The following is a 20125-nucleotide window of genomic DNA, read 5'->3' as shown; positions in this document are numbered from 1 at the left end:
CTTTTACAAAAAATATCTACCTCTGTTAAAGGCCCCACTCACTAAGGTGTTGAACTCGGTAGCGACAGGGTGTCCATTTCCTCTGGACATGACGCACACACATATCACTATTATTCATAAAGAGGAAAAGGATCCAGCAACATGTGTAAGTTCCCACCCTATTCAACTGCTAAATGTAGCCCTAAAGCTGTTTGCTGAAATTCTAGCTACGCAACTTGTCCCTCTCCTATCAGGTCTTAACCATACTGATCAAGTAAGCTTCATCCCATCTAGAGAGGCTATACTATAAAAGTACTGAACCGGATCCACCATGACAAATTGCAGCACTCCTCTTTTTTTCTCCTGTCCAGTGATGCAGAAAAGGCATTTGACAGAGTGAGTTGGCCTTGGCTTTTTCCAGTCCTGAAGCATGTAGGCATGCAGGCATTGGTGACTCCATGCTGGCTTGGATCCGTTCCCTCTATACCTAGACGAAGGTTAAAAGTTTCTGGTCGTGTGCTTTCGACACAGGAAATGGGACCCTCCAGTCCACTCCCTCCTGATCTTTGTCCTAACCTTGGAGCCCTTGCTCTGTACAGTGCAGATGAATCCTAACATTGCAGGCCTCTCTTTAGGCGCCAGGAGTTTAAGATTGCATATGCGGATGACCTGATGTTTTCAATCATTAGGCCCCTAACATCTCTCCCGAACCTGATCAGAGTTTCATAAATTCTGTACTTTAGCCAATCTGAAAAATCAGTTTCCAGAAATCAGATGCTTTGAATATATCATTATCAGGCTCACTGGAATTCACATTGGCCACCTCCCTTCCATTTAAATGGGAAGTTGAAGCTGTAAAATACCTGGGGACTTGGATTCAACGGGATCTGAGAGAGGTGTACTGCAGGAATTATGCCCCCCTTCTATGTTGGATTAGAGAGGACCTCAATAGATGGTCTAAGGGACTATACACATGGTATGGCTGCTGTGTCATATTTAAGAGGGATGTTCCTTGTCTACTATACCTCTTTCAAACCCTTCCTATAAAGTTACCCTCAAGTTTCTTTGCTACTGCCCACCGAGATCTCTTTAAGTTTATCTGGGCAGGTAAGAGGCCAATGACTTGCTCATACCTTACTTCATAGCCCTAGGAGAGCAGGGGGGTCTGGGGATAACAGATCTGTGCAAGTACTATGCAGCTACTGTGCTCCAGCGAGTCATGGATTGGTGCCTTCACGCTTCCTTTAAACAATTGGTTACCATTAAACATCTGTGTTCCCGGACCCCCCTATTGCTCTTTTACCTTGGGCAATGTCCCAGATCCCTAATTCACTTTCTACCCATCCTACTATAGGCCCTACCCTGCTTCTCTTTTGCAAAAACGCTAGCCTGACTATGATTTTGTCAGCGCCATCCCCACTGTTTCCAGTTCTACAACACCCAGATTTTCTAGGCAGCTGCTCTCCTGGCCCATTTACAACCTGGCACCTAGGGGGGTAAGTGTCGAGCCCCCTACTTTAGAACATCAGGAAGGTGGTTTACATAACTTGAACTAATGAATCTCTCTGACCCCTGTGCGTTAGGGGCCTTTGAGAATTAGGCAGCTGTCTTATTTCCTATCTACTATTCCCATGGCTCCAGGATTTGATAGGCCTCTCACTCCTTTCGAAAAAGTGTGTATTGGCTCGTGTGTATACCAGCATTCCCTGTCTGAATTCCATAAGGTTTTGGTGTTGCCACCATTGGATTTTCGCCCTCCTTACATCGACCAATGGGCCTCTGATCTGGAAACGTACATCTCCTCTGACCAATGTCCGAAACTGTTCGATTTACACACAAATCCTCTATAACTAGGCAAATTTCAGAAAGCAGGTTACAAATTACCGTCTAGATGGTGGCGATGTGAATCAGCTCAAGGCTCTTTTATTCATATGTTATGGCATTTGTAGCAAGGTCAGGCAGTTCTGGGAAATGGTGCACAAGACCTTCTCTTCAATTTTTCTGTTCTCCATACCTAACACCCCTGGATTCTTTTTGCTATTCCTTTTGGATTTACCCACTCTTCTCTTCAGTAAGTCAATCTTAGGACATTTGGTAAGTGCTGCTCTGGCACGCATACCGGTCAGGTGGAAGTCACCCTCCCCACCTTCTGTAGATCTTTGGGTTCACAAGGTGGAAGACCTCAGGAGAATGGAGGAGCTGACAGTCACTGCTCTTCTGAGACATACCCATGAGGCTTTCATTACCTCTTGGACCTGGTGGTTTGTGTTCCAGAGCTCGCTAGAATATCAGGCCTTATTGGCCTAGTGGAAACTTATGGATTGTTAAAGGGGTTATCCAAGTTATATTCATTGATGACCTATCCTCAGGACAGGTCATCAATATCAGATAGGAGGGGGTCCGACACCCGGCACCCCCTCCGATCAGCTGTTTGAAGAGAAGGCGTGCGCGGTGTCAGCGCTGCCTCCTCTTCACTGTTTACCTTCTAGCCGTTGCATCTGCAGTGGTGAGCAGGTGTAATTACACTCAAGCCTTCCTATTGAAATGAATGGGACGGCTTGGGTGTAATTACACCTGCTCACCACTGCAGATGCAACGGCTAGAAGGTAAACAGTGAAGAGGAGGCAGCGCTGACACCGCGCACGCCTTCTCTTCAAACAGCTGATCGGAGGGGGTGCCGGGTGTCGGACCCCCTCCGATCTGATATTGATGACCTATCCTGAGGATAGGTTATCAATAAATATAACTTGGACTACCCCTTTAATAGTTGGGTTTCTTCCTTTTTCTTTTTCTTTCTTTCCCTCTCAATCCCTCTGTCTTCCCCTCCTTTCCTCAATCTCCCCTCCCATGTCCATATGTTCTTGTCGGTGTCTCCCCTCTGTCCATTGACAGCTTTTTGTTACCAATATTTCTCCATAGTCTATTTGGCATCTATGTTATATGAAGACTTGTCATGCTGCATAAGATATACCATTTTGTTTTCCTTTGCCTTTCTGGTATTTTTATTGCTATTTGAAGACTTGACATTCTTTGATGTTCTGTCAATGTTATTCAAGTGGAATCTCAGTTTATCTATATTGCGCCCACTATCTATCTTTAAATATTGAGTTTAGTTTGGCTGTTAATCCTTGCCTTGTTAGCAGGAAAAAAATTATTAAAATTGAAAATCTGCCCAAAAAAGTGAAATTCTGAAATTCCACATCCATTTTCAATTAATTCTTGTGGAACACCTAAAGGGTTAACAAAGTTTGTAAAATCAGTTTTGAATACCTTAAGGGGAGTAGTTTCTAAAATGGGGTCACTTTTTTGGAGTTTCAACTCTAGGGGTGCATCAGGGGGGCTTTAAATGGGACACAGTGTCAAAACAACAGTCCATCAAAATCTGCCTTCCAAAAATCATATGGCGTTCCTTTCCTTCTGCGCCCTGCCGTGTGGCCATATAGCACTTTACGGACACATATGGGGTGATTCTGTAAACTACCGAATCAGGGCAATAAATATTAAGTTTTGTTTGGCTGTTAACCCTTGCTTTGTTAGCGGAAAAAAATTAAAATGGAAAATCTGCCAAAAAAGTTAAATTCTGAAATTTAATCTCCAATTTCCATTAATTCTTGTGGAACACCTAAAGGGTTAAGAATGTTTGTAAAATCTGTTTTGAAATACCTTGAGGGGTGTAGTTTCTAGAATGGGGTCATTTTTGGGTGGTTTCTATTATGTAAGCCTCACAAATTGACTTCAGACCTTAACTGGTCCTTAAAAAGTGGGTTTTGGAAATGTTGCTTCTAAACTTCTAAGCCTTCTAAATAAAATGTCATTCACAAAATGATCCAAACATGTAGTAGATGTATGGGAAATGTAAAGTAATAACTATTATATGAGGTATCACTATCTGTTTTAAAAGCAAGTTTGGAAAGTTGAAATTTTTTCCAAATTGTTGGTAAATTTACCACTGTCGTGAAGTACAATATGTGACGAGAAAATAGCCTAAGATTGGCTTGGGTAAGTAAAGCGTTTTAAAGTTATCACAGCATAAAGTGACACATGTCAGATTTGCAAAAATCAGTCTGGTCCTTAAGGTGAAAACTGGTCCGATCCTTAAGGGGTTAAATAAAGAATTAAAAATAAACAAACTCTCCCTTTTCTAATCCATCCTAAACGCAGCAGCCAGGCTCATCTAACAGTTATTCTGATGCCTCCACCCTGTGTCAGTCATTGCATTGGTTGCCCATACAGTATAGGATACAGTTCTGCACCCCTACATCTCCTCCCTCATTTCTTTCTACCACCCTACCTGTGCTCTACACTTTGCAAATGATTTACAACTAACATCCACCATTTGGATGCACTATCAGAACTATAAGATTTCTTCCGAGCTGCACCTGTTCTCTGGAACATCCTCCCCCAAGCAATTAGGTTAACAACCTTCACATTAAAACACATCTTTTTAGGATGGCATATCACATCTCCTAATCTAACTCTACTCCATTCACCTCTTCAACATCATTCTTCTGAACCTGATCCATCATCAATCACTATCCATCACACCCCAGAAATTCAGAAGCGCTAACGGTATCAGCTGGTCACTGACCAATGGCGTGGTGTGCTGGGTGGTGACGGTCAATTGCCTGGTGTGCTGGGTGGTAAAGACTGCTATTGAGTGCAGGGAGTGCTCTAAGTACACCAGCCCATTTGGTCACCCACCCGCACCTTATTGTCATCCTATTGTTTGAAATCGCCTGGCTCTAATTTCACCTACAAATTATCTTCTAATCCTAAACGTTTACATACTTTTGCCACTCAGACATGTGATACTGGATCATTTTCCTGAGCAAGTAAATGTTAAATTTAATATTTTTGACTTGTTTGTTTGATTTGGTTATCTTTAGGACTTAATTAAAAATCTGATGTAGTTTTAGGACAAATGTATTCATTAATATAGAAAATTCACACTTCAGCACTACTATAAGTATGTGCATATGCAAATATTAAAATGCTGATTTAGCTTTTTTTTTGTCTCTTATGGAATTTGAAATAAGTAAGAACTTTTCACTCTTTCAGCATGGACCTAAGATGGCTCTGTATTTGTTTGAATTGATGTACAATCACAAGGAAGATTTGACCAAAGAAGACCAAACCATGGGAACCTTACTAATGAGTGCTTTAAAGAAATCTGGTTATAAATGTATTCCTCCAAACGCTCCACTAAAGATGGATCTACTTAAGACTTCCAAAGAGGTCTGAGAACTTAACATTTTTAGTTAGCTGTATGGTTCTGTTACCTTTTTTTATTTTGATCAGTAGTACATGTGGTTATATAAAAAGTATAAGTTATGTACTATCTTTTTCACCTTTCTGTACTGAACCATCCATCAATCTCCAGTTGTCTCCACACAACCACCAACCCTGACATGGTTGGTTGTCTGTTTTGGGACCTAGTATATGTAAAAAAAAGAAAAGAAATGAATCGCACATCCAGCTGCTATGCTTTGATCTCATCCCTGCTACTTTTGCAGAAAACAGCACTAAATAGCACACGTGTACCGCCTCCTATGCTACATACGAAATGAGGGATTAGTGTACATTTTGATCCAAAGGCATAAGCCCTGTGCTGTTTTTCTGGCGGGTTGGTGGGGCCCAGTGCTAGGTTTGGCATAGTCAGGCAGCAGGGGTGCTGTTGGCTGCTGGGTCCTGCCGGATTGGCGCCACAGCGTTGGTGGTCGCCGTGCAGCGCCGTGCCAATTTTAGAGTAGGACCTTATGCCTTTTGATCAAAATGTACACTAATGCCTCATTTAGCATGTAGCATAGGAGGCGGTACACATGCGCTATTTAGCGCTGTTTTCTGCAAAAGTAGCAGAGATGAGATCAAAGCATAGCAGCTGTATGTGCGATTCATTTCTTTTCTTTTTTAATATGTTTTGGGACCTATGTTTCTAGGGACTTGCTTTTTTGACCCAACCTTTTCAATAACATTTTGTCAGCTGATATTTTCCGGTATTCAGATCCATCATAGGGTCTAAATACCGGTTAAAAACGCTTCAATTTTGTCCCCATTCATTGTCAATGGGGACAAAACGTAACTGAACAGAACGGAATGCTCCAAAATACATTCCGTTCTCTTACTGGAGAGCAAACCACAGCATGCTGCGGTTTGCTTTCCATCCGGCAAAAAAAAGGGGGTTAGTCAGCACCTCTCAGTGCACAGGTGCAAGCTGCCATGGCAAAGACCTAGAGGAAAAAGCATCTCACTTTATAAATAAGCGTAGCATTAGCACTATAATTTTTGTGACTATGGCATTGTTGTAGTTTATCTGATTTGCTTTCCATCCTGGGATGTGGAGCAAAACGACTCCGTCATGACCCACGATGCAAGTCAATAGGGATGGATCAGTTTTCTATGACACAATCTGACACAATAGAGAACAGGTTTTTTTTCCCCTATTGACTTTCAATGGAGTTCATGAAGGATCCGTCTTGGGTATGTTAAAGTCAACCGGATGCAGCTGGTTGTATTCTCAGTAACAAAAGCGTTTTTGCTGGACCCTGTCGGATCCAGCAAAAACGCTAGTGTGAATATAGCCTTACAGCTGTTTTGTTGTAAATTTGAGAAATGCATTGATATAATTATTACGTAGCAGTTTTACTTATTGCTAATGCTTTGATTTCAAGGATATGTTGTCCTAGCATGCGCCATGATTAAAATTAAAATAAAATAAAAAACTTTACCAAATAAAATTAAAATCAGTTTGGATCTAAAACTTAAACTCTCTTCCAGGAACAGAGAAAATGTGAGAAGGAAGAACTTGCAAATAAAGCAGCTTGGAAGAAAACTATTGTAAACAATCAGCAAAAGTAAGAAAATATATATTTATTGAGATGAGCTTTATTTGTCAATCATCTTGTTACTAATTGCTTCTTTACTATGAAATCTAACATTTTGTATTGATTTGAAATCTTTTAGGTTGGATCTGCACAAAGTGTTACATGGTTAGATGTCAAAAGTCTGAGTGTAGCACCAGTTTAAACATTTGCAGGAGGGAGGAGGCATTTATTATGAATTCTACGCCACATTTTGGTGTATTAATGTCGCACATTTTGTTGCAATGTTTTTGTTATTATTTTCAACTAAATCTGCGACTTTTGCTGCTCACACCACTTTTACAGACTGCCGAGAAAAGGGGTCTTTTTCTACGCCAGTTTTTGGTGTGGAAAATTACTTAAATCTATGCTAGCAAGGGAGCTGGCGTAGATTTTAGTATGTTGCATGGCCTGCTGGAGTAAGTGCCAACGTTATGTAGAGGGCTGTGCTTCCAGAGCAGCACAGAGGGACTAAGACCAGTGTCTAAATCGCTGGTCTTAATAAATATCCTCCTAGTTTTTCATATTACAGTTAAGATGTACGTGACCTGCCTGTTTTAGGCCTTACTGATGAAGGAGTTTTCTTGGTTTTTTTCATCATAGACTTGTTTTTTGACAAGTTGTAGTTTTTAGTAGTGCCATTTTTGGGTACACATAACTTTCTGATTAACTGTTATAAACTCATTCTGGGAGAGAGATGGGAACAAACAACAGACTGCCACTGAGTTTTTAAGTTTGGCATAACTAACATAATCTTTTTTTCTCTGTCAGTATGATTACAGCAATAACAAATACAAATAGTTTATATTTTTACGTTTTACTACTTTTGTGCAATAAAATTCCTTTAAAAATTAAAAAATAATTTTTGCATCTTAAGACGCATAACTTTTTTTTTTCTTTTCTATGGAGCTGTTTAAATTGATTGCTTGTTATTTCGTTTTTTTCAGTGGCGACTAAGGCCCCTTTCACACGGGCGAGTTTTCTGTGCGGGTGCGATGCGTGCGGTGAACGTATTGCACCCGTACTAAATCCTGACCCATTCATTTCTATGGGGCTGTGCACATGAGCGGTGATTTTCATGCATCACTTGTGCGTTGAGTGAAAATCGCAGCATGCTCTATATTGTCCTATTTTCACGCGACGCAGGCCCCATAGAAGTAAATGGGAAGCCTGAAAATCGCATAGCATCCGCAAGCAAGTACGAATGCGGTGCGATTTTCACGCACGGTTGCTAGGAGACTATCGGGATGGAGACCCGATCATTATTATTTTCCCTTATAACATGGTTATAAGGGAAAATAATAGCATTCTGAATACAGAATGCATAGTAAAACAGCGCTGGAGGGGTTAAAAATAAATAAATAATTTAACTCACCTTAGTCCACTTGATCGCAAAGCCCAGCATCTCCTTGTGTCTCTTTTGCCGAACAGGACCTGGGGTGAGCATTAAATAGAGGTAAAGGACCTTTGATGACGTCACTCCGGTCATCACATGGTCTTTTACCATGGTGAATCACCATGGTAAAAGATCATGTAATGTACCATGTGATGACCGGAGTGACATCATCAAAGGAGACACAAGGAGATGCCGGCTTCGCGATCAAGTTACTAAGGTGAGTTAAATTATTATTTATTTATTTTTAACCCCTCCAGCGCTGTTTTACTATGCATTCTGTATTCAGAATGCTATTATTTTCCCTTATAACCATGTTATAAGGGAAAATAATACAATCTTCAGAACATCAAACCCAAGCCCGAACTTCTGTGAAGTTCGGGTACCAAACATGCGCGATTTTTCTCACGCGAGTGCAACGCATGACAATGTTTTGCACTCGCGCGGAAAAATCGCGCATTTTACCGTAACGCACCCGCCTCTTATCCGGGCAAAAAAACTGACGCCCGTGTGAAAGAGGCCTAAGAGTAAATTAGCAATTTTGTATTTTTTTTTCTTTTTTACGGTGTTCACCGCATTGGATAATCTACATGATATTTGTGTAGTGTGGGTTGTTTTTTTTTTTGCATTTTTTTAAATTGAAAAGCATATTTTTTAATGGATTTTTTTTAACTTTGTTTAACCACTTCATAGTCCCACAAGGGGCCTATAACAAGCAATCTTTTGAGTGCTTCTAAAATACAGCGCACTATCCACTGCATTGCATTTTAATGTCAGTTGCTGGGGTACACTCAAGGCGGACTTGTGGCTTACACCAGGTCCCAGCCTGCCTATATACACATCGGCACCCCGTAATCGCATTTGCGGGGTACCAATGGGAGACAGAGGGAGTCCACTCCCTCTGTCACTGCTTACATGAAGCAGGCATCATTGCCTGTGACATGTAAGCGGTTAAACAGCCCAGATTGACACTCCTGTCGATCTGGGCTTTTAGAGTAGGAGCGCAGCTCTCATGTGAGTGCCGAGTCCCTGCTCTCTGCTGCATGCAGCCTAAGGCCCCTTAGTAACTGCCATAAAAAGACGTATTGGTGGTCACTAAGGGTTTAAAAGTCAGAAATATAGAAAGCAATATATTATTTGTGTCTGAAGATTTAAAACATGTCTTCACTACCCCTCCTCACAGTCCTGTGACAAACTGTATGACTGCAAAATCCCATCTGCTCAATCAGTCTTTGGCTGAAGATAGATCAGATCAGCAGATGATTAACCCTTTAATGTCCAGGCCGTAAGGGGGTTATTAACCACTGTGGGCCTTTCAGGCAGATCACCCCTGCACATCAGACCAGCAAAGGAACTTGTACTTACCTACTACCCACCTCTGGGTTCTGATCTTGCACTCTTCAACTGCCGGTGAAGATCTCTGGTCTCTTCGCGTCGGCTTCCATTTTGACATGGATCATGTGGCCAATCCAGCTAATGACTGGCTGCAGCAGTGATTTGTCCACCATGCCTCATGTCACTGGGTCACATGATGACTATCTAGATGTTGATGCAGAGATACCGGAGATCTGCAACCATGGTGTGTGGAGCGAAGGAATTGGAAACCCAGCAGCAGAGATCAGGTAAGTATGATTCCCTCTGCACAACCAGCCACGCTGATGGGGTCTGCAAGAGATGTCCCAAGGGGTGAACATCACCTTTAATGACCAGACACAGTTTTGTGACTTAGCGCATGTAGTGTTTTAACTGTTGTAAAGAACCAATCAAATCCCTCCTGGCAGCTCTTAGACCTAGCCCATTCCCACCATGTTCCTCTGTTTATCCCTGTATTCTGTTGAAGATATAATGTCTCCTCTAAAGGACCAGGAGTGCAGATATATAAAAGGTGAATATATAAACCTTCCAACTCACACTGCCTGTCTGTACTATCTGTATGTGCTGACTCAATAGTTTGTTTCTTTGAAATATTCCTGCATGTAAACGCTAACAGGGGAGAGTGATGACAGAACAGAGAGGGCAGACTGGCTCAAGCAGCATTATATAGGATAAGAAGGAATCAAATGGAAGACAAACCACAAAGTGCACATCAAATTAAACATGTATATGCATGTCATATACGGGACACTATCTTATTCTTTGATAATGGCCTATCCTGCACTACATATCCCAAAAAAAATTAAAAATGTTGGACGACCAAAATAATGTTTGTGGCATTTTTTATATTGACATGCAGAGCTTTTTTAATTATGTTTTTTAATAAATTTTGTATTTCTTTTTAGTTTTATTTGCAGAAACTGCAAAAAAAAAAAGTTATGTTTCCAAACTGTAGTTGCTTATTTTGTAAAGGATAACTGTCATATTTTTTATTTTTTTACAGTATTGGATTGTGGTGATTAACCCTTTTATGACCAAGGGTCATTGATGTCCCAGTGTCCAGGTCAAAATTTACTAATCTGACATGCGTCACTTTGTTGTAATAGCTTTGGAACACTTTTATTTATCCAAGCCATTCTGAGATTGTTTTCTCGTGACATATTGTACTTCATGATAGTCAAAAATTTGAGTAAATATATTTCACCTTTATTTATGAAAAAATCCCAAATTTACCCCAAATTTTGAAAATGTCTATATCTCTGCTTCTAAAACAGAAAGTCATACCTAATAAAATATTTATTACTTAACATTTCCCATTTGTCTACTTTATGTTGGCATCATTTTGGAAATGTCATTTTATTTTTTTAGGATGTTAGAAGGCTTAAAAGTTTAGAAGAATTTTTCAGAAAATTCCCAAAACCCACTTTTTAAGGACCAGTTCAGGTCTAAAGTCACTTTGTGGGGCTTACAAAGTGGAAACCCCCCATAAATGACCCCATTGTAGAAACTACACCCCTCAAGTTACTCAAAACAGATTCTACAAACGTTGTTAACCGTTTAGGTGTTCCACAAGAATTAAAGGAAAATGGAGATGAAATTTCTAAATTTCACTTTTTTGGCAGAATTTTCATTTTATTACATTTTTTTTCTTTAACATATTGAGGGTTAACAGCCAAACAACTCTATATTTATTACCATGATTCTGCGGTTTACAGAAACACCCCACATGTGGTCGTAAACTGATGTAAGGACGCACGGCAGGGCACAGAAGGAAAGGAACGCGGTATGGTTTTTGGAAGGCAGATTTTGCTGGACTGGTTTTAGATGCCTTGTCCCATTTAAAGCCCCCTGTCACGGATGGTGTTGCAGAAAACTAGAAGACAACAAATGAAGATCCAACTGACTTGATCCCAAACTAAGGAACATAAGGGTGAGCCCTGTAAAAGCCCTAGCACTCTCCCTGACTTCTCAGCCCATGCAAAGATCTCTATGATAGATAATTGCATGCCCTCGTGCCTTGACTGGGGACACGACCACTGGCTCCCTACACTTAATACAGAGGGAGTCAGGGTCACCTAGGATCAAGCCAATAGGAAATCACAAATAAAGGAACAGACTTATCTGTAGAAGCATCAGTTGCAGCAACCAGCATGATCACACTCCAGGAAGTTGTATAAACCGCAAAGTGATGCAGTATGGGAGGGGATTTAAAGGGATGCAATCAGTGCAACTAGATGACAGCTGAGAGAGGGAAACGAGATGACAAAACAAAAGCAAACCAAAAGAACCTCAAGCAAGAGGTTCTGAAGAACGTCTGTCAGAGCTTCTCAGATATATGGCGGTGACACCCCCCTGATGCACCCATACAGTAGAAAAGTGACCCTATTTTGGAAACTAGGGGATAAGGTGCCAGTTATATTGGTATAATTTTGGGGTACATATTATTTTTAATTTTATCTATATTAAGTGTTTTGTGAGGTAACTGACAGTCTTTTTTTTTCTACAAGATTCATCTGACAGGTTAGATTTTTATAGAGCAGGTTGTTACGGACGGAATGATATCAAATATGTCTACTTTCTTTGTTTCAGTTTTACATAATGAAGCATTTTTTTAAAAGAAATTATGTTTTCGTGTGTCCATTTTCTGAACGCTATATGTTTTTTTTTCTGCCGATCGTCTTGTGCAGGGGCTCGTTTTTTTGCAGAAAGAGTTGAGGTTGAGGTTTTTATTTTTGGGTACATAGGATTTTTTGATCATTTATTATTACACTTTATGGTAAGGTGACCAAAAAATTGGCTGTTTTGGAACAGTTTTTATTTATTTTTACAGTGTTTATCTGAGGGGTTGGGTCATGTGACAGTTTTATAGATCAGATCGTTACGGACGTGGAAATACCTAATATGTATACTTTATTTAAGTTTTACACAATAATAGCATTTCTGAAACCAAACAAAATGATGTTTTAGTGTCTCTATAGTCTGAGAGCCATAACTTTTTAATTTTTTGGGCGATTGTCTTAAATAGGGTATCTTTTTTTACGGGATGAGGTGACTGGTACTATTTTGGGGAGTCATAAGCCTTTTTGATCGCTTGCTGTTGCACTTTTTGTGATGTAAGGTGACAAAAATGGCTTTTTACAGTTTTTTTTAATGGGGTTTATCGGAAGGGGTCTATCATATGATATATTTATAGAGACGGCCGTTACGGACGCGGTGATACCTAATGTGTCGTTTTTTTCAATTTTTTTTTAAGAGGAAAAGGCAATTTATTTATTTTTTTACATTTTTATTTATTTATTTTTACTTTTATTATTTTAACTTTTTGTTTAGCAAGTCCCTCTTGGATCTTGAAGATCCAGTGGGGCTGATGGCTGTACTATACTTTGCAATGCTCTTGCATTGCAAAGTATAATACTATCAGATGCCCTGTAGGTGGCAACAGCGGATGCTTTTGCAAAGCGTCCCTTTGCCATGGCAACCATCTGTTGGTGGCTATGGTGGCGAGAGGGAGCCCCCTCTCTCTATTAACCCCCAAGGCGGCGGAGACGCCGCCAGGCGGAGGAAGGGGACCGCCATGCTAGGGACCCTGTGGCCCACACTAGTACGAGAAGCTCTGGGGCTTTTACTAGATTTTTCGGCCCACCACCGGAGCCCCCTACTGGTGAACTTGCATGGTGTACCCCAGAGCATTTTGAGCCTGTGATTCCTGATTTTGTTGGCCAAGCAGGAATCCAGATTCCCACAGTGAGCTTCACTGAATATGACTATTTTAGTCTTTTTTTCTGTGACCACTTTGTAAATCTGATAGTGGAGCAAACGAACCTGTTCGCCCAACAGTTCATTGCTCAACACCCGGGCTCCTTTTTGGCTAGGGCCGGTGGCTGGACTCCGGTCAGTGCAGCCGAGATGAGGACGTTTTGGGGCCTCGTGCTGCACATAGGCCTAGTCAAAAAACCCAGTATCAGGCATTACTGGAGTGTGGACGTCCTCTACCAGACCCCAGTTGTTTGTTTTGTTTTTCATTTTATTTAATCATTGAGATCGGGTACATTGCATTGTATCTGTATGTGATATTGTGATTCATAACAAAAACTAAAAAAATACAGCACTGTTTCAATGCATTGTATCAATGACAATAAAGTTGTTACAAACATGTCATATTGGACTCTAGTTTATAATTTTACTCAGTACATCTATTAGCCGCTGAACAGAATGATGTTTGTGTAGAAGAGCACCATATACCCCATACTTTTTGGAATTTAAGTGCACATCCTGTATTTTTATATACTATGTTCTCATATGGTATAATAGTATTAACTAGTAGTCTCCATTGTGACAAAGAGGGTGGCCTATCCCCCATCCATCTGATGGCTTTTGCTTTACGTGCTAAAAATAATGTTTCTCTTAAGGATACTCTAGTATGATGAGAAAATAATTCCTCATCAACAATGCCAAAAAAGACATACCTTCTGGTGAAGTGGGAGTGTACAGTTTAATAAGCTTGAAGGCAAGGCTATCGCATCTTTCCAGAATTTCTGTACATAGGAGCATGCGGAAATGAAATGCCAGAAATCCGTGTTGTCCATCGCACATCTATGGCATCTAGAATGAATTAGCCTGCCCATTTTATATAATCTAACTGGAGATAGGTAGCTCTGATGTATCATACATAATTGTATAAATATGTTGTTTATAGCAGGGGATACCAGTGTTGGCGATTCTAAGACATCCTCAATGTCATCTTCTGACAGATCCGGGATCAAGGTCTACCATCTGGTTATTGCTAAGATCGGAATTCCCTACAACTTGGTACTCAAAAGATGGGTATAAAGTGCAGAAATAAAGCCTATTGGGCCCTGTCAGCGAATAACTCCTATCATAGGAAAATTTGAGATAAGAACCGGGGTATTGCTAAAGTGGGTTTGCACAGCATGGCGGAGTTGTAGGAATTTATAAAACACTGTTCTAGGCAGATCATGTCTACGATTCATACAATCGAAATGATTGAAAATGCTATTATTATATAGATCCCCTAAAATGATGACCCCATGATTTATCCAAAATACAGACAGTAGGGAGGGAAACATAGGGTTATCACTGCTTACATGCTGACCAAACCTGTATAGCTACTCTATGGATAGGTAGTAATTTCCAGGGGAACAACTTTGGTTGTTCCAGAACCGGCCATAATGTGTTAAGGTTTAGATATGTGGCAAGATGTCTCTCTTGTCTGGTTAGATGATTGTCAGGCGAGATCCATGAGTGTATATCCCTCACTCGTCCTGCCAGGTAATATAAGTAAACATCCTGTAAAGACATCCCACCTGCATTTCTGGGCCGATTTAAAGTAGTGACAGATAGTTTTGGTCTGTTAGTACCCCATATAAATGGTGACATTAAGGAAGTGAATTTCTGGAAAAAGATCTTAAGTACCACATAGGGTGCATGTTGTAATACATATAAGCACTTGGGTAAAACAATCAGTTTTATCAAATTGATTCGTCTTGATACCGAGAGTGGTAACCCACTCCATGCTTTATATTTATACTTACAGTATTTTAGTATAGGTTGAGTATTGAGGGCGTAAAAAGATTCAGCATCTTTAGTAATATAAATACCCAAGTACTTATTGCTAGAAACAATGGGTAATTATCCATGAGGGAAATCTATATCCGGTGAATAAAGGGGGCAAAGTGTTCATTTGGACTAGTTAATCCGAAGGCCAGAATAGTGTCCAAATGTCTCAATCAAAGATATAGCTCTGGGGAGTGTGGTCTCTACTTTTGACATAAATAACGCCATGTCATCAGCATATAAGCCGATTCTATCTAAGATTTCTCCTATGCACACACCTTGAAACTGCGCATCTTCCCTAATGCGTATAGCTAAGGGCTCTATGGCAAGTGCGAAGAGCAATGGGGACAAAGAGCACCCCTGGCGAGTTCCCCATCCTAAGTCAAAACATCCGGGCACCATCCCGTTCAGCAGTATATTAGCCCTAGGTGGTTTGTACAATATGGAAATTAATTTAATAAATTTGGGACCAAATCCATAGTGTTGGAGTATCATCAATAGGTACGGCCACTCTACAGAATCAAACGCTTTTGCGGTATCGAGGGATGCCAATGCCCATCTTTCCTCCCTCTTAATCCCTATCTGAGTCACCACCTGTACCCTCCTGATGTTATCCGTGGTAGATCTACCAGGCAAGAATCCAAACTGATCGGGTGGATCAACATACTGACAACTCTTCCTAGTCTTACTGCCAGAATTTTTGCTAGAATCTTATAGTCAATATTTAACAAGGATATTGGTCAATACGATCCACAGTCAGCTGGATCCTTGCCTGGCTTAAGCAGTACTACCATTGTGGCATCATACAGGGACAAAGGCAAGGACCCCCTAATAAAAGCATCTTCAAACATATGGAGTAATAATATATACTTCCAGAGGTAATCCATCGGGTCCAGGGGATTTCCCTTTGGCTAATTGTGCTATTGCTTCTGTTAGCTCCAAAGTTGTTATAGGGGCATCTAGAAGATCCACCGCTTCTTGCGTCAGTTTGGGGAAGTCTTTATCATCAAGATAATCAATTGTGTCTTCCATCCTATATTCTATTTTGGATTCATATAAATCCTTATAAAATTCCTGAAATCTTCTAGTTATAGTTTCTGGCTCCAACAACATTTGATTATTGAGTCTTTAATACGCAGGACTGTGGGAGACATCTGATTTTGCCTTACTATATAAGCAACTAATTTGCTGGATTGGTTTCCTAATTCAAAGTGAGATTGTTTTGTAAAAAAACATCTTACATTGGGCTTTCTCTTTAAGAAGTGCAAGAGATTGCCTACCTTTTTAACAGCCAATCTTCTCTATTCTGATTATTAGGGTTTGCTATATAAACTCTCTAACCTGGAGCATTCCATCGCCAGTTCCTCTTCTTGTCTAGCTGCAGATCTTTTAATAAAAGAGATGGAGGATCTCAGGCATCCCCTTAAATACGCTTTCATGGTCTCCCATATTAGTGAGTATTCTTCATTATTAATATGGTTTGTCATGAATTCCAGTAACTGATCAGGGATACGATCCATAGGCTCAAACAATGATAACCAAAAGGGATGAATTCTCATAGAATGTCTGTTCCCACTCCTATTTGGCTGTAATTCTAACTATAAGGGCGAATGATCTGAGATTTCTCTTGGACCATATTCAATACTGAAAGTTACCGAACACATAATTGGGTTCCCAAAGGCGTAATCTATAGGACAGTGATGGCTAACCTTGGCACTCCAGCATGCTCCATTTATTTCTACAGAGTTCTGAGAGCAGCCAAGCAAGGGGGGCATCTTGGGAGTTGTAGTTTTACCACAGCTGGAGTGCCAAGGTTAGCCATCACTGCTATAGGAGATAGAGTATTATGGCTAGTTGAATAACACGAATATTGTCTAGCGTCTGGGTGTTTTAGACGCTATAAATCTACCCATCCCACTTCCTCCATTAATGTCGCCAGGTGTGTCATGGTAGTTATGCGCTTATCTACAACTTTGTTAGGCAAAAATCTATCCGCATCAGCATCCATCATCATGTTAAAGACCCCCAGACATATTGTTTTAGCTTGTGGGTAAGATGCTGCGAAGCTATATGCTTGATGAATAATTTGAAGGGATGAGGGAGGTGGTATATACACTCCTAGGGTCACATACAGAATGCAATTTATGTATGCTGCCATGAACACAAATCTCCCAGAAGGGTCCACCTGATATGTTTCTACTTCCCACCTGAGCCACTTATGTATCAGTAAAGATACTCCCCTGGACATATTAGTATAGCATGAGTGCTGTGCCCATTGGACCCACGCTTTCTGCAACCTTCTCATGGTGTCTGTGGTCAGATGTGTTTCTTGTAAACACAGTATGTGGGGATTATATCGTTTGACTGCAGAGAAAACCATTGTATGTTTCTTATTGCTCCCACAGCCTCTTATGTTCCAAGACATTATGTGTATCTCTGCCATATTATTTTATCAAGACTATTGTGTTGACTCTCTAGCCTCATGCCCAGCAGTTCCCGCCAATCTATTAGTACTGAGTATTGTTTTCGATGTTCCATTGTAGTTCTGATCTCATGAACACAGTGCATAACATAAAACAGTTGAACCTTAAAACATAACAAGTCGTAGTTATTACACAACTTTACGGAGTGAATAGTAAGACTTCCAATATTTCCTCACTGTCTGCTGTGCGAACACATAATGATACATGTGGCACTTGTGAATATGGGGTGTGTGATTGGTAAATTCACCAGTTGCACTTAGTAGGTTTAACGTATATAGGGTGGAAAAGGAGAAAGGGAATAAAGGGAAATAGGGCCCTAGCCCTAACCTCTCACATCCAGAACCTTAACTCCAACATAGCGGTTCACATGTGTTCAAGTGTACTATTCACTTTCCTCATCTCATCAGTATAAGATCTGAAATTAAAAGACCCTTCTATGTTATATCTGAGACAGTTACACTATCCCTTTACCAGTATCTCTAAACCTTCAGGTTTTATATCAAATATACTTATTCCCAATTTACTCATTAGAGCAATACTTTGTAAACTATGGGTGATATACGTATTGTAAAGGAAAGGAAAAATTAAAAGGGAAAACAAATAAGTGAAGTAGACTCAGTCGGACAACTGAGTAATGAAAACAAATGACAAATCACACCATTTATGTTTACTCAATCAAGGTGAGCACCGGTCGAGGTCTGCATGTCTTATGGCTGGTTGTTCCTTTACTAAAGTCACTTGGGTGTCATCAGGGGTTAGCTTCTCTCTGAGGTCTTGCTTGCCTATTCTTGCTGTCCAGCCAGCTGATGGCATCCTCCGGGGTGTTAAAGAAGCGGCTGGTGTCTCCATCTACTACCCTCAGTCTAGCCGGATATGCCATGGAATAGGGTAAATTAATTTCTCTCAATCTTTTTTTCGCCATAGTGAATGTAGCCCTGCGTTTCTGTAATTCAGCTGAGAAATCCAGAATGATCATGACGGTAGCGTTGTCATATCGCAGCTCTTGTTTGTTGAGTGCCAACTGTAGCACATGATCCCTGTCAGTGGAATTCAGCAGTCTCACCAGTAATGGCCTAGGAGGTGCCCCTGGTGGGAGAGGCCTAGCTGGAACATGATGTGCACGTTCAATAATAAAGGCTGGTGAGAACGTGGTCTCCGTGAATGTGTTTCTGAGCCAGGTAGTGATGAACGCGCAAGGGTTATTACCTTCAGATCTTTTCTGGTAGCCCAATAATTCAAAAGTTATTTCTTCTTGTACGGTTCTCGTAATCGTCACACTTTTGTTGCCAAAATGTGACCACCTTCTCCAGCTCTTGAATCTTTTCTGGAAGAGGTGTTACGCAGTCTTCCACAGCCGAGATTCTGGTTTCAGTCTCTTTGATGCGTTCCCTCATGTTCTGCATGTCATGACACAGTAAGCCAATTTCGACCTTCTCCTCCAGCTTGCCCACCATAGAAGAACTGCAGATGGCAATTGCCTGTAATAGGTGGTCTGTGACCTGTTTTAGCGATGGCTCATTCTCCGATGTCCCCTCTTCACGATGATCAGAATCACTCTCATCAGTTGGGGTTGGAGAGCGGGAACATGTTCTGGACTTGTCATTCGTAGAGCCGCATTAGGCCTGACCAAATAACGCTGCAGGTTCTGTCTCCTACTCGCACCTGAGGAAGGGGTTTCACTTGTGCGTGTAGCTGGAACAGTTCGACCACGTCCTCTCTCTGCAACAGGCGCTCCACCAGCAGCACCACAACGGGGCCACGTCCCTTATTTGACGCGATCCTCATTCTCCGCAAATTTAGGAACTTGCCCAAAATGGGTGGGTTTTTTTAATAACAGAATATGACAGCAGTATCTAACACTTGTATTTCATACTGATAGATGCAGCAAAGTCCACAAATTTAGTATTTTGCCCAAAATGGGTGTTTTTTTTAAACCCAGAATATTATGGCAGTATTTCAAGCTTGTATTTCACATTGATAGACTCAGCAAAGGCCCCAAATGTAGGGTATTGCCAAAAATGGATGTTTTTTTTAAACCCAAAATAGTATTGCAGTATTTCAAGCTTATATTTCAGACGAACAGATGCAGCAAAGGCCGCAAATTTATTATTTTGCCCAAAATGGATTTTTTTAAATAGAATATTACAGCAGTATCTAATGCTTGTATTTCAGACGGACAGATGCAGCAATGGCTGCAAATTTAGTATTTTGCCCAAAATGAGTGTTTTTTCAATAACAGAATATTATTTCAGTATTTCAAGCTTGTATTTCACACTGAAAAATGCAGCAAATGCCCCAGATGTAGGGTATTGCCAAAAATGGGTGTTTTTTTTAACCCAGAATATTATGGCAGTATTTCCAGCTTTTATTTGAGTGTCACAAAAGCACCAATGCCCACCTAACTAACAGACGGATAAAAGTACTTTTGTGGGTGCAAATATTGTGCACTGCACCCACAAAAGAAA

The 20125-nt window shown here is 40.7% G+C and overlaps 1 protein-coding gene across 1 annotated transcript in view; it reads left to right on the top strand.

Annotated features, from left to right (window-relative positions):
• Positions 1 to 20125, top strand: part of LYST (lysosomal trafficking regulator) — a 556878-nt gene that overhangs the window by 390964 nt on the left and 145789 nt on the right. The window contains 2 exon segments of the mRNA XM_044290763.1: positions 5038 to 5214; positions 6754 to 6830. Coding sequence (XP_044146698.1) covers positions 5038 to 5214; positions 6754 to 6830 — 254 coding nt within the window.

The sequence above is a fragment of the Bufo gargarizans genome, chromosome 4 (assembly GCF_014858855.1).
Source record: "Bufo gargarizans isolate SCDJY-AF-19 chromosome 4, ASM1485885v1, whole genome shotgun sequence".
Lineage (NCBI taxonomy): Eukaryota > Metazoa > Chordata > Amphibia > Anura > Bufonidae > Bufo > Bufo gargarizans.
The sequence above is the reverse complement of the archived record's forward strand: the minus strand, read 5'-3'. Positions and strand labels throughout refer to the sequence as shown.